General features: G+C 41.7%; 1 protein-coding gene across 1 annotated transcript in view; it reads left to right on the top strand.

The window, feature by feature from the left end:
* The first annotated feature begins 1,555 nt into the window (after positions 1–1,555).
* ncam1b (neural cell adhesion molecule 1b) overlaps positions 1,556–23,004 on the top strand; it is a 70,162-nt gene continuing 48,713 nt past the window's right edge. Inside the window, 1 exon segment of the mRNA XM_069712912.1 lies at positions 1,556–1,831. Coding sequence (XP_069569013.1) covers positions 1,780–1,831 — 52 coding nt within the window. The 5' untranslated portion in view covers positions 1,556–1,779.

Raw genomic sequence — 23,004 nt, forward strand, 5'->3', positions numbered from 1 at the left:
TATTAAGGGAGAAAAAAATCCAAACCCACATGGCCCTGTATGAAAAGGTGTTTCCCTCCTGTTAAAACATAACTTAACTGTGGTTTATCACACCTGAGTTCAATTTCTCTAGCCACACCCAGGCCTGATTACTGCCACACCTGTTCTCAATCAAGAAATCACTTAAATAGGACCTGCCTGACAAAATGAAGCAGACCAAAAGATCCTCGAAAGCTAGACATCATGCCGAGATCCAAAGAAATTCAGGAACAAATGAGAAGGAAAGTAATTGAGATCTATCAGTCTGGAAAAGGTTCTAAAGCCATTTCTAAAGCTTTGGCACTCCAGCGAACCACAGTGAGAGCCATTATCCACAAATGGAGAAAACATGGAACAGTGGTGAACCTTCCCAGGAGTGGCCGGCCGACCAAAATTACCCCAAGAGCGCAGCGACGACTCATCCGAGAGGTCACAAAAGACCCCACGACAACATCCAAAGAACTGCAGGCCTCACTTGCCTCAGTTAAGGTCAGTGTTCATGACTCCACCATAAGAAAGAGACTCGGCAGAAATGGCCTGCATGGCAGAGTTCCAAGACGAAAACCACCGCTGAGCAAAAAGAACATTAAGGCTCGTCTCATTTTTGCCAGAAAACATCTTGATGATCCCCAAGACTTTTGGGAAAATACTCTGTGGACTGACGAGACAAAAGTTGAACTTTTTGGAAGGTGTGTGTCCCATTACATCTGGCGTAAAAATAACACCGCATTTCAGAAAAAGAACATCATACCAACAGTAAAATATGGTGGCGGTAGTGTGATGGTCTGGGGCTGTTTTGCTGCTTCAGGACCTGGAAGACTTGCTGTGATAAATGGAACCATGAATTCTACTGTCTACCAAAAAAATCCTGAAGGAGAATGTCCGGCCATCTGTTGGTGACCTCAAGCTGAAGCCAACTTGGGTTCTGCAGCAGGACAATGATCCAAAACACACCAGCAAGTCCACCTATGAATGGCTGAAGAAAAACAAAATGAAGACTTTGGAGTGGCCTAGTCAAAGTCCTGACCTGAATCCTATTGAGATGCTGTGGCATGACCTTAAAAAGGAGGTTGGTGCTCGAAAACCCTCCAATGTGGCTGAATTACAACAACTCTGCAAAGATGAGTGGGCCAACATCCCTCCACAGCTGTAAAAGACTCATTGCAAGTAATCGCAAACGCTTGATTGCATCTATCTATAGATATATATCTCTATAGATATTTATAGATATCTATATAGATCTTGAGTTACAACACTTTATAAAAGGGGGGATGGTTCCCCAGTGGTGTTGACAAGATAAAACATATAGCCCAAAAATATATTTTCTCACAGAAAACAATTTTAAATTAATATTTTTTTTGGTGTGTTTTTGTTAGTGTATCTTGGGACAACGTTATGATTATTTTTGTTTTAAATGCTTAAGTATGCAGCCTATATTGCGGCGCTTTCCCTTGAGACCCGCGCACTAGTTAACGGCAGGTCCTTTAGTCCGCCCGCGCGGAGTAATCGACGCGTGCGAGCAGGCTCGGCTTGTCAGTCAGACTTTGAACTGAGCACTGGCGCTCATCACCGCTAATCTCTGACCGCTGCTCGTCTTCAACGTCGCCGCCGCCGCCGACACTCATCACCGACGAGCTCAGCCGTACAGATTAGGATGAACAGTTGCTGAGGGAGGGACACGAAACCCGAGCGGCGACACCGTGGGGAGCGAGCGGAGACTTGACGTTTGCTACGCCGTTTAAACCGCTCTCGGGAGTTGCGATGGTCCGGTCAAGGGATGTTTTTTTAGCCTTGCTTCTCGTGGGCTTCACAGGTAAGAAAAAAACAACAACAACAAAAAAATCCCACACTTTCACTCCGAGGACGCGTTTTTATTTTTTACTTCCAGATTCCCCCTTTTTTTTAATTTTTTTTTTTTTTTTTAAAAGATGTTTTCGCTCTGCTGTGAGTGAACGTCCCGTTAATTTCCACCCTTTTTAATTGCGGTGAGGAGGACCGCGGGCATCGCCTCCTCCGCCCGCAGGCACGAACCAGCAGGTGCGCTGGTTACGGTGCCACGACGGCTGCTAATTAGCTTACTGTCGAGCTGTTGTTTGTGAGTACGGCGTCTCTGCTAATGTGTGACGGTGCTATTATCTACACACACACATAAATACATACACACACACACATAAATACATATACATACACACACACACACACACACTCTCTCTCTGCTCTTTTGCCTGCCCATCCTGTACGCTGACTTGGCATTATTGCACATTTTAAATAACATGTGATTCCCAAAGCTTTGAACGTGGTTTTAATCTGGATAATTTTGTGTGAATAGAAAGATGTCGTGGGTATTACATTTTTTTTTTTAATTTTTTTTTTGCTGCGTTTGCAGTCGTGTTGATGTGGGCCGTTGGTGCCTGCTTGGATGGGATGTGTTTTGTTGTTGATGGGGAGTGACGCTCCTTGTATTTGTACACACACAAACAGCCCTCTGGCCGGACTTTCAGCCTCTCCGTTAAAGATATGTTATGCAAACTACAATTGGCATGCACCTGTCCGCGTGTGTGCGCAGGTGCGACGCTGCTCCGAGGTCCGGCGGTGTTGACGACGGACGCCGGCGTGGAAGTCCGTGGAGGGTCCATCAGGGACATTTGGTGCTTTATCATTTGGTCCCTCTGGCACGCTGATGCACAGCAAAGCACAACTTCCACTCTGAATCATCTGTTATGTAATCAGATGCCCACGATAAAGGCTTTGAAATCAGATCCTCTAAGTTGGTGAAATGTGTCGTTACGCAATTGAGAGAGTTTTGTGTGAAATTGCGTTTTAACAGCATTTGCACGCCCATTTTTTTTTTTTTTTTTTTTTTTTTTTTTTTTTTTTGATTAACGTCGGTGGCTCGACATGCGAGGTGCTTTAACGTTTGATGTGGTCCTCTTAGCCACGCTCGGGTTTAGGTTTTTTTTTTTTTTTTTTTTTTTTTTTTTCGTGGGATAGCCTTTTAATCCTTTATGTACGGTCGGATGTGTGCAGGGGTGTTCCTCGGGCAGCAGAGGAAAACGCAGTGGGAGTGGAGCCCTCACTGCGTTGTAATGGTAATGCAATCTCTCCTGCGTTCATTGGGAAATATTCAGTAAAAAAAAAAGAGTTTGCATGACCTCAGGTATTGGGATTATGTTTACTAATTTGCTGTAATCTCATGTAAGAACACTGCAGTAGATCTGACACTTTAAAAACAATTTTTTTTTATTGCTTTTTAATGCATGTACTTTGAGTTACTTGTAGTATAGCGTGGTCAATTATGGGCTACTTGTAAATAGCCTGTGATCTAAAAGTGACGAGAATAAACGGAGACGCTTCAGCCTGTAAAAATTCTCTATTCTGTTTGAGAGCGAACATCTTTCTATGTTTTTGCTTGCTACTATTCGTGTCTGAAGCTTTGAGAGATGTGCAGGGTTTGAGTCTCTCCAAATAAAGTATCTTTATACATCTGTGTAATATAGCCCGACAGAAGCTAGTATTGATATTTGTAAATACAAAAATATCATGTAATAATATTGTTTTTGATCAGGATTCCTAAAATGTATTTGTTTTATTGCCAATATCAGGGTTTCTCCCAGTCTCAGGAAGGCTTGGGCGCTGTAGTAGTGTTGGAGGGCTTGGTGTTTGTACTTAAAACTCTACTTTACTTTCATGTAATATTATAATTACAGAACTAATTAAAAAAAAAATGGACTGTCTGCCTTAAATACAACGCTGTGAAAAGAAGCCCGATTGGATACTGCCCCTAAGTGTCATGAAGGTTGAGAAAACTTTGAAGAGTTGTAATTAAAATTTTACTTAATAGGACATTTTGTAGTTGAACAATATAGTTGTCAAACTATGTAACCTAATGGTGACACCATTTCTAAATGTCCTCTGAGATATCTTTGGTATTTTTGTACTGCAGTTTCTTGTTATGTTGATCAATATATCAGCCCCTCGGGTGTAAGAAGATATTGATGTGCTTGAGTATCAACATATGTTTTGTGACAGTATTCCTTTTTATGGTATGTTCTTCATACTGTGACAATTTTCCTAAAATTAGATCTAAAAATCACAACCTATTGCTTCGCTTACAGCATTGCAATATATTTCATTGCAACAACTGAGTCCTAATTCTTTACGTATTCTTGCAAATGCACAGTCCAGCCAGTTAATTGCATAATTTGGAAGGAAAGTGGAGAATTTGAGGTTTGGTTTTGGTTCATATTATCCATGATAACTTGGTAGGCTTAAATATACAGTTATGCACAATGTGTTTTGTTAAATACAGATATAACGGAGCCGCGTCGTCCACATACTGACCTTTAACGAGGGAGACCACCTTTAATTAACTGATCACTTTCTCACATAATCGTCGCTGAAGCTAAAATTTAAAGGTTTTCTCTGAACTGATTTGACCTTTTTAGGGTTTGCAAAGATCTTCACAAATGTCAGAAATGGCACTTTAGAAAAGGCATTTTTAAACCTGGAGTCGTCGAATGGCCGGAGATCCTAATGTATAGATGATTACCATGGTAGGGTAGCAGTTTTAATGACCGATCTGTTACTGAGGAAGGATTAACCCTCTTTCTCTCCCATCTCCCATTCCTGATAGCTGTGTGCTCACTGAACCCGGTAAGCCTCCTGACATCATTATTAATTGATCCTCTTTGAACTGATAACTGGAATATGAAATCATTTCAGAAAATGAAATATAGCCTGTGGGAGTTAAAAAGGGAGAGAATTGAAGAAAAGCTAGGTGAGATTAAAAAAAAAAAAAAAAAGATGAGTTCCAAATGTCCTCAAAATGTGAGATTGGTGAATGAATCTCAGCATACGGCTCCTTTTGAACAGGAAAATGTGTTTTCTCTACATTACAGCGGGATTGTTTTACTCATGGTGTTACATCATCAGTCAGGTCAGGTTGAAATCATGACGTAGCTCCATGCTGCTCCACTTGCAGAGCAAGATGGAGGCATGGCTGACCGCAGGGCAACACACAAACGGCTCCAGACCTTTTTACGTCTGACTTCGCTTTATTAGGATGGAAGTCAACACTGCCAAAAGCAATGGCTGCAAATCCAACAGCCCCAGCCTAATAAAGCTGGGCCCTGTGTACTGGCAGAAGTGCTTCCAATATGACGAATTTACTCGGGAGCTCCACCAAAATGGATTTCTCTCGTCCAAAACACACTGCTGTAAATAATGCTGATTTCTCCTCAGTCACAGACAGAACCACAAGCAATCACTTTGCACAATTACTGCATCCATTTGAGCATGAAGAGCTTTACACTTTGTCCCCTAATGAGACTCTCAATATCTCTGCTCAACATGTTTAACCTTGCAGAGAGGCCACAGTGGAAAAGCATATAATTAGCGTTGCAGCTTATTTTTTTTATACTTTATTGATTAATCTCTTCATTAACATTTGTGCGACTGATTGACCATGTTTAATTTACCTCTGTTGTCAAGTAAAACACCCAAAAGGTGTTCCATTTACAATAATATAGAACAGGGAAAAGCATACAACACTCACATTTGACAGCACATATGCTCACGGCTCGGTGTTACACACAGCTGCCACAGTGTTGTATCGGACCACTTAAGCGAAACACATTTCACCATCCTATTAAAACCACCGGGGACAGAAAATGTGTTTGTGTGTGAACACTTAAAAATTAAAGCAGCAAACACGAATGCATGTTAACGTGCACATTCAGAATTATGCTAAACCGCACCGGCCTTTGACGTCTGGTGTCGAGCAGCACTCTGACAAATTGCATTAAAACCTTACACTCGGAGATCCAGCGGAGAAATCCATCCAAGAACATTTCTTTTCACCTCCAATTACTTTTATTTTGTCTTATCAAATACCTAAACCTGCCAACATCAGAGTGTCTACTGACAGGCTACTCCAGCGCTTTAGAGGAGATTTATTGAACCAGGATTTGTTTCAGACTGTAAAAGAAACACACAACTACTGAACCGGGAGACGTAGGTCAGCTTTTTATATGTCCAGTGTTCAAGTACTTCATCTATTCAGACTAGTAATTTCCCAAAATGTAAATGCTGTGAAACAGTGAGTGATAAACCCATTTTAGGGAGGGAGAGAGAGAGAGACTGTGGTTGTTGTCACCAGGACTACTTGACTCTTTGGTGATGGGGAGTGGATCAGACAGATCCGGGTCTGAGAGGACGGAGCAGATTCACCGCCTAAGGACGCTAAAAAGATGACATTACACGTGCACGTGACCCTGTGAGGCTCTGGAGGAGCAACATCCATCAACATCCTCTCCCGAGGGCTGGCTCACACTGGGGGCTTAGCAGTGCTTTTCTTACTGATTAGCATCTGCCGTGGTTGAGTCCTGATGCTGTTCCCATGAGGTTTGACTTATTGTATGAAGGACTGACGTTAATCAGCCGTAATTTAAAAATATGAAATGGGTTAAATGCACAGAGCCCAGACAGCCCTGGGACACGAGCTTGGTTTGTGTTTCTGTCGCTAGTGTACGTGAATACTGAAAACCTGCTTCAGACGCTGCTGTTTACCCAAAAGTTGCAATAACTTCATACTAAGACTGCTTCGAATCTGAAAGCACGCTGAGATCCTAGCTCTGTTAGGAAATTAGAGCAATGTGCCCTTCATCAAATTAAGGGAAAAAAAAGAGGCCATCGCTGTGACTACAGGCTCCCTGCGGACATGTAACCCTAAACTGACAAACCTTCAGGCTTTTAATGGCGTCTCACAAAGCTTTCGCTTTGTGGGACAAAAGGAGTCAAGGAGTGTTGCAGACTGTCAAAGGCCAGACAGCTTAACACGCCAACACTGTAATTGTATGTTTTGAGTGCTCCAGTTCTACTTTAAGCACGATAAGATTTTCTGTTTGTAAACAGCTGAGTTTACCTTATGATTAAATTGACAATGATGGAAACAACTTTGAGCCATTTAAATGTGGCTGTTTTCATTCCTCTCTCTATTTTTTACCAAAGGTTTGACCAGTCCCCTTCAGTGGCGCAAAGGCCCGTGTCACCTTTTCTCCAGGCTATTTGCTTGCAAATAGAGTGATTTCTCTGTTTGCTTGTCGGCCCTGAAGAGAGCCGAGAGCACCTCCTGGCTCCTTTTGGCCTTTCTGTGTCTTATTTGGCAGAGAGAGAAGCAGGAAAAAAAAATCAGGGCTGCTGTGACCCAAACGAAGTCATCACAGCCTTGTCTGAGGCTCATGTGGGCCCTGAAAGAGGAAATGATCTTATAATCCTGTCACTTCCCATGCTGGAAGGAGCTGTGTCCCTCTTTACAAGAGACACAGATGAGTCTTCTCAACTCCAGCTTACCGAGTCTTTTTGATCGTACAGTACGTCTAATTTAAGAAAATGAGTATCTCATCTCGCCCCGATAAAGCAACATGCTGTTGGCGAGGATTTAGCTCTCAGTTTCTTTTGTGAAGAGTGAAGAGAAGCAGTGTGTGTGTCTTCTCATGCATCCATGCACATTATGGTGCATTCATTACTGAAACCCTGTAAGGCGCGTCACCATCCGTAGAGCAGGGGAAATTCAGATTGCTGTGCTACAGGCTTTCTTTTTATGCAGTCACCATAATGTGTCATCGTTGTGCTCCTCTACAGGCGGAGGTATTGCCGTCAACTTGTTGTGCTATTATGAACAAAACCAAAAAAAGAAATCCATCGTGGGGGGAGGCTGCTGAAGGTGTCTAAAGCCTTGTTCAGACTGACAGCACAAATCTGGGCTTTTTTTTCATACCCAGATTGAATCCCAATTGATTTTTGAATGTTGGCCAGTAAAAATAAAAACGCATGAAATGGGATTTTTGCAAAACACATTTAGAAGTGGTTTGAAAACGAATAAGAAGGAGTGCCTTTAACTGACAACACCGAGATAACTGGTGTAGATCTCTTGCGTCACTTGCAACACGACACACAAGAGACAACGTCATTTTCAGAGAGACGGAGTGAGCAGAATCTGTGCTACCGCTATCAGAGCTATCACAGAACGGAGACTTTGGTGCTGTGGAGGACAACAACAACAACAGCAACAGCAACACTCCACAGACAGAAACCCAAATATATTGTCAGCTGACACTTTTGTGCGGGCAGCTTCCGTGTTGGAAAGTGTATATTTTTACCACAGCTACCCATACAGATAGGTTGGTGATGTTTGGACACACCAAGTCTGATCTGCTCCCTTGTGAATAACAGTGCAGACAGTCCGTCCTAAAGATCTGATTGGAGAGACAAATGTGACTCGCCTGCAGTCTGAACAAAGCCTAATGGAGCATGGCAATCTAAAACGGGGTCGTAAAATTTGAAGCTAAATCCAGCACAATTTTTAACTGGAGATGTATTTGACCTGTTTAGAGATGCACCTGACCGACCAATCAAAACTACCGCTAGCTGAACCAGTGACGCTACCGACACCCAAGACGTGCTGGGAGTTGTAAAGGACGTGATCTGAGACGACGTTGGCTTCCTTAAGACGAGAAAGCAGCTGGTAATTGCAGCGGTAGCAGCCAAATGAGATGTAATTGACAATACATTGCCCGCTAATGGCACTTAAACTCCCTGGCTGCTCGAGTTTATTCACTGCTACATTCAGCTAACTAGAGACGATGCCAAACTGCACATCAAAACGTACTGCTGGAGAAAAGCCTTCAGCTTCCGACAAGCCTCGTATCCCCGCCATTTGATCTACCCTCCGTGTATCTGGAGAATGCCAACACTTATTCCTTTGTAAAGTTCACTTTTTACAAAATGCAAAAAGAAACAATGAAACTTCAATTTCAATGCCAGAAAGGGAAGTTGAGCTATAATGGCAACGAGATTTTCAGCTCCCTCGAGTACAGTGCAGATTTGTGGAAGAAGTAGAAGACAGACTTTTTAGCTGAAATTGGGGTCCGTATGATTAGATTGTGAACGGGCTGCACTGACTACACTTCTCCAGTTTTAAGTGTATTTTCATCAACTTCACAAAACTAAAGAGAAGTTAGATGTTGCCTAATATGAGGCCCCTGCGTACAAAAATCCAACAGGGACCCAATTGTAGACGTTTTAGATTTTGCCCGTCTCTCGATGAGATCGCTCACAGCCCCTCTCCACGAACAGCAATATTCAGAGGAGCCGTTGAAGAAGCTAATCTTAGAAAATAAAAAGGATATGGTATCGCCTTTCTGTCACTGATGGCTTGATGAATAATTCTTCTTAAGTAGGGGATGAAACACCACCCACCCGTACTCAGAGGATTAAAGATCTATTGCAGATTAACTCTAAAGGGTATCTGCTGACTAATTTTATAATGCCTGACAGTTACATATTGGAAATACCATTTAGTATGATAGTATCTGGAAATGAGCATTTAAGAGTTTATCTGTTATCATTTGTAGCATAAGATGTCATGTGTTTCGACACGTTAGAACAGTTTTTTTTTGTACTACTTTTCCAATACGTCTCATATTTTCTTTCTACTTTCTTATTTCGAACTTCCTTTAATATATATAATATATATATATATATATCACTCATCACTTAATTATTTGATGGATTCACTCTTTCTTTTACAGTGATGATATTAAACAATATTTTTTTGTGACTGTTTTAGGATTAGAAACCAGAATGTCTCCAATACAATAATCCAGTATTGAAGTAGTGCAATGACACCCATTCAGTAAAAAAAAAAAAAAAATAGCATTTATTTTTAATCTCTAATTAGATCATGGTAAAAACGGCACTTTCTCTTGGGGAGCGTTAGCAGCTATAGCTCTGTCACATCCATTCAACATGCAAGGGTCCACTCCGAAATGAAGGCAGTGATTCCCACAGACGAGCGATCCTTAGCCGGGCGGCAGAAGTCTTTATAACAGCCTCTCAAGTGTCGTTGAGCCCATTTAACAATTTTACATGTGACAGGTTTTGTCTGATGCAAGGCCTTACCTGCGGTAAGCACTGCATGCGGAGTATTCTTTAAGGAACTCGGACACAAGTGACTCTCACAATTTGCATAGAAATGGTTAGCTCTTTCTTCTCATAAAATGTGCCTACTCGCGACAACATGCTGTTTAATAATCACCTTTTTGCAGACTTATTAGCCTACAGCGACAGGGAGGATCATTATGGAGTTGATTATATTTTATGGTCAAATGTCTCCGCATCAGGATTTCTAGGGAAAATTTAGAAGGGGATATCAGTGGGGCTGGAAATTAACCTCATTTCACTCTCATTCATGCACAGCAATTTCAAATTATGTAATGGGCATGTCCAAAGATAGAAAGAAGCCTGCACGTTAACACGGAAACTCCTTTAATTTGGGAGGAAAACTCCTTGTAGCATAACCGTTTCCATATTGTGTTAAACATGAAATATTTAGACCTATTTTTAGAGCCGTTTGTACAACCTAATTGATCATTTATTGCTTTATCTTCTCAATTGCTGTAATGCTTTGCTGATTCCTCTCATTGAAAATGGAACATTGTATGAGTGTAATCATTTTGACACGTAACATCCCCTTTGACCTTTGTGATCCAGGCTGCTGTGATTGATACCAATGAATAATGAATGAGGAATGCTTTGGAAACATTCAACCATCTCTCCCACATTTGCCTTCTCCCTGCTGGCACATGAGCGTCTCGCCACACACACTTTGATGGGCTCGTCACTTCAAACTGAGCTGTTTGTAACTGCTAACTGGAATATGTTCAGACATATTTCCTCTGACATTCAAAGTCATAACGACCTTTCCCCCCCCCTGACAGAGAAGCTTCACTAGGAAGGTGTAACGCACATAAAGAGATTCAGTCCATCTCATCTCACACACTGTAGCCAATCAAAAGCAACCACTGAAGTTTGGGTGTGGAAGCAATTTTCTGATGCTATAAAGGACCAATTTGGGTAGTTATTTACAGAACTGCATTCCTGACATTAACTGGCAATATCTTGGAGAACTGAACAAACCTCTGAGTGTAATTTCTGAGCCGGACACACGCACACACACACACACACACACACACACACACACACACACACACACACACACACACACACACACACACACACACTGGACAGAATGTGTAACTGGAAGATTGAAGAGTCCCTCTCTGAGTCAGAGGTCACTGGAGTACCACGGTCAACTCGTCAGTGGCCCGGTGCAGCTGTTGGATTAGATTTGTTGTGAAATGTTTGGATGTCATCGGGCTTGGTAACAGCTCACCACTACGCCTCCATTTCTGGACCGTTTGCCATCGACCATGTAATAGCAAGTTTGTCTTTCTTGACACCTTGTTTTAGTGTGCTGGACATTAATTCCAGGCCATTGTTGAGCCTCAGATTCTGCTGTGTGAAACAGTTAATCTGCATTTAACCCACTGATGGTGTTTGGGAAGGTTCATGGCAGTGTGAAAGTCATACTGCCCTTATGAACTATTGTTACATTTTCAGATTTGCCGTTAAACCTCTGGCTGCAGTTGCTGCTGGCCAATTTTTTTTAATCTCGAGCAGATACACGATATTCTTCAAAATCATAGTAATTTTAAAATAATGAAAGAAAATTAGGGTTTTTTTAGGTTTTTTTTTAACGATTATTATTATTATTATTGTAATAATACATAAGTTTGAACTGTTACTTTCTTAATACCTGGCTACCTGCCAGCATATGTGTGTGTGCATGTCCGTAGGCTGGTCACTTTCTCAGTCGCCACCGAGTCAGCGCAGCGAGGCAATTCCTCGATAATTTTTCTGACAGTTAGCATTTTCCAGCCAGTCATTTTGACCTCAACACCAGTGACACTGCTACGGTAATTGTTGGCTCTCTTGCTGTTTCCTTTCTCCAGGGAAAGAAACTATGAACTTGTTATCACTCACTATTAATTTACTTCCTCTGTGTCAGCAAAAACACCTGACACGAGTCCTCAGAACTCCTGCAGGTTAAAGTCGGCTCACGAAACAGTTTTAGGCTGATTTTCCATAAACAGACTTGAAATTACATGCTTTGAGGATCCGTTTTGGTCGCCAAGGTGCACCTGAAATGTCACCGGTCTGCACAGCCACCAAATGGGTTTGCAGACTGTCCAGTTGAAATCAGAGCGTTGCCATTAAGTGGCACACAGGAGAGGGAGCTGGTCAGGACTCGGTGGCCGGCAGCAGAGCTGTCTGTGGAAGGGTAAACAAACTTGTGTTGGTAACTGTAAGTTCAGGACAGAAGGTTTTGTCAGCAGTTGTGTTTTAGTTCCAGTGTGCAGGCCAATGGCAAACAATAAACTAGCGTAGCGATGGCGGTGTTTCTGCTATCAGGGCTCTGATTGGCGCAGAGCTGAATGAGCTGCATAAACTGAAAGTAGCTGTACATTTTTATTGTGATCAACATTTCATGATAAGAAGAAATGTTGTAATCTGTTGAAAGGGGCAGTAAAAGTGTGTCCGAGCTTTTCAACCAGCTGTGGAGGGTGAAGGAGAACACAGTTTGAATATTCAATAAAAATTTTGAGTGCCAGTGCCACCAATGTAAAACTTTCGCCTGGGTACAAACAACCCATAATGCAATACTCTGGTACTCTATCCTTATTCAAAAAGAATATCCAATGTCATGGACACGTGGTTGTCTTGTTCAAACGTCTAATTTCCAGAAAAAAATGGTTGGCTTACATTTGGGTCAATACGCTATCCAAGTGTAGGGCAGTAGAGAACTATCAGCACAGTTTTCTCAGTTTATTCAGGTGCAGAAACACTCACAAGTTTTATCGTAATAGCCAGTGATGATCACACATCATTCTGCGGCCTGCAGACACTCAGAGGGATGCCAGTGGGGAGGAAATTGGTCAATTTTGGGAGAAAAGTGGGAAATATCTCCTGCATACGCATACAATTGCATAAATCATTGGGGCGGGAATCTTTGGCAAGCCCATGAATAGATTCAGATTCTTGGTGTCACGACTTAATTCAAAAGTATTCTTGATTCAGAACTGTTCTCATTTCAGTACAAAGAGCTGCAGTGCAGCAAACCATTTTTGAAATTGAATTGTGCCACAAAGCTCGTCAAAGCTTTCTATTTGGTATATATTTAGATTTGGATTAAGATTTTAGACTTTATTAATCCCACAGTGGGAAAATTTGGTCGTCACAGCGGCATATGTTTCAATTAATGTGACCAAAAAAATAATCTTACTACAACTAAATGATAGCCGTAAAGGTTTATTCATACATCTAATTTAGTATTGAATAGCGAGGTCCAAAGATCAACTGAATAAAAAAGCAACAAAGTGTTGGAGTCCTCCGTAGTCTAGTATTTTCAGGCAGTTTTGTCATTGAAACTGATGTCGTTACATTTCATATCTAAAATTGTGCCTATTCCAAGTAAAATTAAAATAAAATAAGAGGATGAAGGACAAATGAACATGAGCAATTTTATAAATCTGACAAATGCTCAGTGAATACATTATGGTTACCACTCTGTTTTTCTTCAAAAGAGCAGACTGAAAATGAATACCCAGAATGTCAATAATACAGAGCCATCTCTGAGTCTAACTTTTTTTGTGGGAATCTGGCATCTTGTCTGCCTGGGTCTGTTTTACCATGTCTCTCACGCTCCTCCCTGAAGGATCTCTCAGTATGACTCACTGATTCCACTGACTGAAAGCTGTCATCCTTTCTTCGCCAGCAGAAGCCGGATGTGTCATGAACCCCGTCGTGCATCTTTTCCATAGAGTGCAAGAGCAGATGACAAGCTCTCTGAAATAAAAAAAAAATAAAAAAGTATCCCACATCAGCACTCACAGTGACCAGGCCAGTGTCGACCCAGGTTATCGATGCACCCCCGAAATGTTTAAAAATGGGATCTCAACTAGGGATTGGGCACGAATTTCTACTATTTGAATAGTCGTTATAATCTACAATATCGATGCATCTAAAAGCTTCCTGCCAGCCGTCATTAAATAAGATGGAGAGAAGAAGAACACAGTCCGGAGGTTTGCAGGTAAAAGATGTCCCGGTTATTAGATGTCCTGGTGAGGACATGGGGAAACATGCGAAGACGATTGCAGCCGTCACAAAGTTCGGAGTGGAACTCTTTCAAAACATAAATAATGAAGAGTTGCAGTGCAAATAATGCAGGTGAATATTCGATTAAAAATTCATAGTTTAATGCGAATTTCGAATATTAGTTTTTCTTAAAAATGGCGATCCCTCATCTCAATGTCTGGATGAACAGATTACCTTCATCGTTTTACTAGTGTCTTAAATACTACAAAGTATTTCATCATTCTTCTGCAGCTGCAGTTTAAAACAGTTCAAATACTTGTATTCTAGGTGGTGGTCAAAATATTTACAAAGCAGTAAAATACTGTTTATTTACTCAACCAAACCCAGGCAGGTTACCATGGTAATATACCATTCTTCTGGTTTCTAGTCCTTCTCAAGCTATAGACATACCGAAGAACTGTGACAAACAAAATGCATTGTGTAAAGCATGTTTTAAAAAAAAAAATTTGAGTAATAAAACATGATTACAGTGAATCCTAATCTAAAAAAAAAATAAAAAAAAACATAAATCTGTGCCTGTGCTGCTGTTAGAAAACAGTAATTATCCACTGTATCCTCCGTGGTACTAGTGGCTTGCGCACATACACCCACTGGAGATTTCTTCACAACAACCACCATTAGTGGAGAGCGGGGATATTCCTGTGAAGGACTGCTCTCTACCTTCCGACAGCGCATGGCTGCTTTCTCTGCCTGAGTGGCCTCAGTAACACACAGTTAAAACACATTTTGACTGAACAGGGTCAGAATACTGTTGTAAGCCACCATACCGGAGCATTAAGGATGTTTGACATCACTTGTTATGACATTCAGAGCATTGGTTAGTTTGAGCATAATGGAAAAAATTATTCACACAGGCTTTCTGGTGTATGGTTTTAAAAGGAGCGGCAGATAGATAATCAACTATTTCTGTCATATTGTGTGTTGCATTGACTTTAAAAGGTTTTATTTCATTCATGCTTATCACTCTTCTCAGCAGTATGTTTGCTGTAATGTTAGCGGGCCGGCCCAGCCTCTCCCAAAACAATGGTAGGGGAAACACTGAACCTGGCGGAGGGGTGTAGCATGTACCAAGAAACAACCCATTCAACTTTAGCCTACTAAATGTCATACATCTTTTGAATCCAGTAGAAGGAAGTCAGGTTCAAAAGTGACAAAACATTGATCATTCCAGAAATACAACTTCAGTAATCCTCTGGTATATACAGTACATGTACTTGCAGTGGATGCAGGGACTGTGGTCTCATAGAGGAGAACCTTCATTCTTACAATCATTCTAATAGTTTTTGAAACATATCCAGTCGTATAAAGTGGTTGTACTTGCAGATTTGCATAGAAGAGTGGACTATCAGCCTCAGCAGAAGTATGCGCTCTCTGAGTGCACTTCTGGTTCCTGTTGATATTGTACTTGGTGTCCTGATCTCAGTGATTTAACACCTGACTGCTGGGAATAAATGTTGTGATTGTCAGTATAGTGATATACTGTATGTTTTCTGTCTATGTACACAAGATGTCCAACACATACAGTCACACTAAGGTGCTTCCCTCATCATGTAAATCTCTTTTCTTAAAATTGCTGCATATCACAATTGAGTATAATATTATTTTGGTGAAAAAAAGATTGATTTCAATTGGATTGCAGTATCTGTCTGAATCATGGTAATTTAATGTGTTGTTCACAACAGGTAGCCCTGTTTTCATCCACATTTTCTCAGAACTTAATTAGGAAATTAGCATGGGGGAACACGGTGTTGAAATTCTTCTGCAACATGAGAAATTGTAAGTGGAGGGCTGCACCGCGGGAGCTGCTGTATACCTTGAGGTTCTGGGATATTTATTCAATGATAGGGTGACATTTTTTTCCTACCATTCCAAAAATACTGTGGGCATCTGTGGTTAGTTTGCTGGTTCCTCAAAAAGATCTTGTTTAAATAACCCTGAGGACAGTTGCTACCCTATCCTACCCCTGGTTAATCACTTTACATGCACCTTTGATAGGCTGTGACTGGGTCCCTTCGCCATCGGTCTACTAATACTTGCAGAGTTCTTTCTTGCAGAGAGGTGCAGTAACCGTGAAAAATGTGTAGCCACTGGCTACTGCCCCTCCCACCCCCCTACCCCCTCGCTTTGAGCTGTTGCTCTAAAATTTTGGTTTTAGACATGAATTCAGGGGGTAGTAATAAAATAATTTGTTTTCACAGTGCCACAGAGAGACTGCACACATGATCTTATGCGGTCTCCTGAAGGAAACTCTACACTTGTTGCAAACAGGTGATGGCTTGATTGAATATACTCACAATTCGTTTTTAGTAAATGATTATACAAGAGTGTTGGTGTCAGCAGCTTTCTCTGATGTCAAGGTCAACCCACTGAGTCCTAATTTTCTATGAATTTCCAGGCTTTGTTTTTTTGCTTGCCGTTCCTTTTTCCCCCTCAGATGAATCTTCTATTCGACCTGGAAGGGAGCCTCGTACAAGTTCAACATTTTCGGTTTTTGAAAATGTCATCTGTCGTGTTACATGTTAAATTGTGTTCTAGAATTTGTAAACCAATGATACATGAAAAGTGAATTCCTCTGAATCCCTTCTCCTCTTTAGAAGAAAGACAATTTCTGGAAAAAAAAGATTAGAAATTACTTGAATTTCTGACTTCATGCTTTTTACTCCTGACAAATGTATTCCAACAGTGCAGCTTACAGGATTTGTAACAGAACAGTCAATGAAATGCGCAGCGTGTAATGTCTTAGCTCTGACTCACTGAATTTCATGAATTTTAAGGGAAGATGAATCTGTAGCAATCAGCTACCTTGACTGGTCGGTGTAATTTGAAGGTCAAACACATGAGATCCACCAACAACATATCAGTATATGCACCGCACTTCAAAAACCAGTCAAGATTATTTTGACCTTCAAGACAAATATACGCCCACTAACATTGAAATGAGTCCATTCCACTTAGCCGAAGCTAGAACGTGTTGAGAGTCCTACATGTATGATGAGCAGGCATGAAAGCAGAAAAGGGCTTAACCCTGTCTAATTCACCATAAACCTGTTTTCTAAGTGCCTGGATTAATGGCAGTGGGTCTCTTCCCTCTCAGTAGATGTCTCCAGAGATCCCAGTCCTAAGAAATAGAGTACTCAACTCTCTGGAGGCTAATGATGTCCCTGGGTCTATTTTTACACTCCAGCCTCTGATTAGCCAATTGTGTGTGTGTGTGTGTGTGTGTGTGTGTGTGTGTGTGTGTGTGTGTGTGTGTGTGTGTGTGTGTGTGTGTGTGTGTGTGTGTGTGTGTGTGTGTCATAAGGTGCCTCCGTGCCATCTGTCACCCTCAGTGGAGCTGTTGGGAAGAACGACCACACCTCGTCAGTCTGTCTCAAAGAATGCAAAACACAACCCTGGGCCTGCTTTGCTCTTTGATACCGATATCTATGACGAGAATGCTGGAAATGAAAACAAAATTGTTTTCAAGTGGAAAAAGAAATTCCTTCCTTTGTTGTTCTTTCAGGCAGATAACTGTATGTGGTGTTAAATCAAGTGCAGTGGAGTGTTTTTCTGAGAGATTTCTTTAATGTGCATTAATGCGTTGAATTTTCAGAGAAAGGAGCACTTGGCATTACGTGCTAACAGTAAACATGAACAGATTCCCTTAGCAGGTGTAGCAACAGGTTGTTCATGAGTCACTGGTCATCTGGTCGATGAGTAGAATATGAATTTGTTGTCTCAGAAAAAGTGCTAAATATCTGAATCACAGCAGTTGTGTTATAGAGACTTGGTTGACTGAAAGATAACACGAAACCGTGGACTTCATGAAGTTCACTGACCATAACGTCCTTTCTGCCTAAATCGAAGCCACATTTACAGTAAATAAAACAATCTGTTACTAAACCTGTATAGATTGTCTAAAAAACAAACAACAACAACAACTTGACACGTTCCAGCTTTGTCAGCAGCACCAGCAACTGGAAATATTTTGGAGGAGCTTGGCACTATTGCTTAAGAATGCAAATCTCCCATTGTTATGGCTTAGCACAATTAGATGTGGCATGGATTAATGAGGGACATCAGTGATGGCCTTGAATAACACAAACATGCTGCTGGAGTATCAAGCATGTCCTTGTCAGAGGGCGCAGGAGGCTATTTTCAATTTATGGTTACAAGCAATAAAATATTGGTGCTCAAATATTAAAAACACGTAAAGTATTTTTTTCACCAATGTTTTCTTCTTTAAAGATATTTCTCACTCTTGCCTCAGAGTAAACAGCACGGTTTTCACGCTCTTCTCCTGTTGCCATGCGTTTCCTCTGGCTGGTTTCCAAGCCCACAGACATGCACATTAGTTATTAAGCTATACCTGCTATTGCCCCTGACCATGGTATTGGCCTCAGGGCTGCACTTGGTCCACCAAGGCCCCCTCCAGTGTGGTCGCACAGCCCTCATAATTGCATTAGGATGGGTCACATTCAGAGGGCAAATTCCCTGAGGGGAGTAAAGTACGTTCAATTTTAAATGGGATAAAGTAAATGAGGCTGCGTCTTGTGCATAGATGACTCTTGTGTTGCGATCATGGGGTTTTATTTTGATTACGTGAGCGAGAGGCCTGCAGGGAGATGCACTTCACGGACTCATCGGATAGATTTAACCAAACTGAAGGCTTTCATTCAGAGGTAGCTGGCTGGTTAGAAAGATAGGGAGCGATCCAATGTATATAGATCCTATAACGGGAGGAAACATCGTGTTGCATTCCCTCAACTTTAATATAATTTTTTTTTTTTTTTTAACTGCCACCAGAAAAACCTGATAAACAGACTATACATTTGTCTTTTACTTAATGAACACTGAAAGTGTTCAAGTGTTTATGATAATTACCCATTTAAAATGTCACTGATTAGGTCAAGGCTGTCTCTTTCTACAGCGCCTGTCATGCTTTTTCTATCTTTTTTTTTTTTAAATGATCTGTCTCTTTGATGAGATGACTGTAACACTACTTACTCACTTTCAGTGCTGTTTCATGTTCTGTAAAGTCAGGAACGTTGTGAAAAATTTAGTAATGAGGGGCGCAGATAGCAGCTGTCATTTCTAACTTGATTACTGAGCTCCACGACGGATCTTTCAACTAACTTCTTTCTGTATTTAATCACACTGGCTGTCTTTGTGTGGTTTTCTTTAAACCAGCGTTTGGCTGGTTAACCATTGTAATCTTATGGCAAATATTAGTTTGGCAGTGTTTTTGTGGAGACCGTTGATCAGAGACCTGTTTGATACAGAGCCACTGTTTTGCTTTGGTTTGATTGGGTCGTGGTCGGAGAAAGTCTATCGTGGTCAGCGGGGATATAATCTGAGGACGGGAAAAGGCCAGCTGGGCATCATCATCTTGGCCACTGTGGTGGGTGACTCTTGTTTATTTACTGGCAAAGACAGATTTTTACTGGCATTTGATACTTGGCAGGTGTTTCGGACTCCGTTAGTACGGAAGGCGGAACATCCTCATGTGATTGACGGCTGGTGGGTGATGTCCAAAAATGCTCGGCTGCAGCCAACTGTTTCCATGCCAGCAAGCGAGGGGGGGGGGAAGATGCCCACGGTCAACGTTGTCCAATATGTATCTGGTCATGGGATGTCGTGCCCCCCCCCCCCCCAAACCCACCCCGCGCTCTTGGTGTGCTCACATGATTATCCTCCTCAGCTCTGTAACCTTGATGGAGACGGGCTAATGCTAGTTTTTATTTTCATTAGTGCTTTAATCCAATTACAGTGTGATCCACCCTCATCTCCGGAGGGGGTGTGGGGGGGAGGGGGAGGGTTCGCGTCGTTCTCCTGCCATTCATAGATAACTTCAGAAGTGGCTGCACACACTGTGTCATCCTACACAACATAATGAGTACTCAAGTGCAGCTCTGCCTCTCCGCCCTGCCCCTGTCTCTGTCTGGCCGTATCCGAAATGGTGCATTCCCTCCTATTGATCCTCTTCCTGGTGGCGTCGCAGGCAGCCTTATCCGGCTCGTCCCAGCTTGTCTGCCTTCTGAATGGACACACAGAGAGAGCAGTGTGCAGCGTGCCAGGCTTCGGGGTTCTGTGTAGTCACAGGCATCTTGTGGCTGAGTGGTGATTTTGGCTCCCTCCTCTCCAGTCCTCCTGCCCTCCTGCCCTCCCAGTCCCCCTCTTTGCTGGTACAGTAATTATTAGAAATGCATGGAAGTCTGCCCAGTTAGCACAGTCTCAGTGCATTATATTCCGCTAAACCTTAAAAAGCTTTCAAGCAAGTAGCGGGGCGGCTGCTTTGTGGGCTTTTTTTGTTGTTGCTGTTTTCATGGGAGCGTGTCGTGACTAGCACTAACAGGGAAGTCACTTGGGACCCACTGTAATGATTAATCTGGAGGAATGAGCAGGTTTTTCTTTTGTGACAGACTGTGGTGATTCATTGTGTTTGCAGAGATGTTAACATTTCAGTCATTGTTCATGCCACACAGACTCTCTATTCTTGCATGTAGCTGCCACCCAGGATTCAAGCCGAAAATGAAAAAAAAAAAAAAAAAAGAACCTTTGCAGGGTCCTCCGATTTCAGCCTCCAAGAATATTTCCATTTCACGGATTATGCATGTCTTTTTTAGACATAGTGACAGACTGCTATCCCCGCACAGGTTGTACAGCACCGCTAGAGCCCTAAGCTGGCTTTTAGCCATAATTCTAAATTCAGGGCAGGACATTATATGTGTGTTGTAGACCACAAAACATTCTTTGTTCTGAATTGTTTTGGGATTTTTTTTTTTTTTTTTTTTTTTTTTTTTTGCCTCCGAATTGTTACAATTATTCAATAAGCCACATTAAACTCCTCCCTGTGATTATCCAGAAGCTTCGTTCCCCCCATAGTTTAAGTGTCCCTGGCAGCCCAATGTCTATATTTCTGTGTGGCCTTGTTTTCCCCTGAATACTGACTCATTACAGGAGCACACAGCATGGTATGATGGGTCACAGACGCTCAGCTCTCCGCCTCCCTAGGCTTTTGTTATGTGCCGCACAGCTGAGGCAGATGCTGAGGGGCACTCGCACTAAATTGCCTGAATGAGGGCAGATTCTGTCGGCCACTGAAGTGGAGTGCACCGTAGCTCATCGAGTCACGCGTGATCTCGAGCACAGAGAGGCAGAGGAATGTAGCTCAAAGAGGCATTAGAAAGAAATCGTTTCACCTCATATTTTTAGTGGCTTGACTCATTGTTTGACTTAAACATCTCATTGTATTTGTATTGTATTTTATTTGTTCTTCTCTGTTCTCTGTAAAATGCATTTTGGAAATGCCAGTCGTGGTAGCATGTTACATTCATGTGCAACTGGGTAAACTGGAAAAATTAAGTTCTCTAGTTGATCAAATTGATGCACTGCGCTCCACTTTATGCCATGTTTGCCTTTAAATGTATTATAATCCTGCATTGCAGTGACTAATACAGGCATCTTAATGTTGCAGAGGTCAGTTTTGAAAACCCAAGAAAAATGTTTGGCACACTTTTTATATGGGGTACATGTAATTTCTCATTCATATTTATACAGATAATCTAGAAATATTAATGTTTTAGTTGAATCCTGTCGTAGCGCATGAGAATAAAGGGATCTTTTTGGCCCGATGACAATATGATAAAAGTAGTGTGGCACAAAATGTGGCATATTTTATGATGCGTCATTATCACAGCCAAGCACCTTCAAACAGCCACTCTTTAACAACCGTTAGGAACCTGAATCATCTCCACTCTGGCAGCTCAGCTTCTCTTGCCTTGCCCTCTTATTCTAATGTGTGTTGCCCTATTATATAACTCATAAGTATGACCATTACGTCAGTCTTTCAAGTGCTATTTTACACCCTCGTTTTTCCAACATGTTGCCCGTCATTCTGCTGCCATAAAATAAACCCTGTTATCTGCGGACTGGGCTTGCAGAATATTTTTATATTTTAATCAATCAGTTAAAACTTATGAAAAGGATCTAAGTACACATAAATTATGTTCTAAGCCTACTTTAGTGTTATAAATGCCACAGAAATAAGATTTGGGATTAAGATTTAAATATTACAAGGGTAATTTGGACTGAGAGCTTTGAAATACATATTATTAAGAAGCAGAGTTTCTCTGCTAGTGGTTCCATTTTTTTTTTTTTTTTTTTAAGATAATGCACAGATTTAGTGTGAGCTGCTGGCCATCTGTTATGCAGTCTTATGGTTAAAAAGTAATGCCCAAATATAATGTCCCATGTGTCTGAAGCCTCGCAGATATTGAAGCCGCAGCTTGGGGCTATAATTATAAGACCAGCACCAGATGAGTTTCAGATGAATAGTTAAAATTCATTGAATACAACTGTATAGAGGGTTGACTTCATAACTTTTGTCTATATACTAATGCACCTTTCCCTCACGCCTCCAGGCAAATCTGCAAAGAAGTGTGTTTTTAACTTCGTCTTTGAGAAGACCGTAGTTGTTTGTGCTGCACGCCCAACATCAAACTTACTTTGTCTGGCCATTGATTATTGATCTGTTGATGGATCGTTGCCCGGTGCTTCACTTCAATGACTGTGCATATCTGTGGTACATGTGGCTAGCTCTAACTGCAGAGTTTGGTCTGCACCTCATCTTCATGTTTTGAAGTAGTTCCACACAGAAAGTTTTGACGGCTGCGATCGTCTTTGCATGTTTCTCGTGTTCACACCGCGGCACATAATCTCCCCGCGCCACACAATTTTGCTCGCCTATCTGCCTGGTAGCCAAAGACTATGTAAAAGTGGACGTAGTATCCGACTCTGAAAAATGAGGCAGATGCAGAAGTGCCTTAAGCTGCGATACCACCGGGTGCCACTAGAGGTCGGCGCCAAAAAGCCTTCGGCACCATAGACTCCCATTCAACTTCTCTCATAAAATTCTCAGTCAATAAACTTTCCCCAGCAGTTATCTCGATG

The sequence above is a fragment of the Brachyistius frenatus genome, unplaced genomic scaffold (genome assembly GCF_029030835.1).
Source record: "Brachyistius frenatus isolate BFR_SWC_R1_liver_20210118 unplaced genomic scaffold, ASM2903083v1 Contig_114, whole genome shotgun sequence".
NCBI lineage: Eukaryota > Metazoa > Chordata > Actinopteri > Embiotocidae > Brachyistius > Brachyistius frenatus.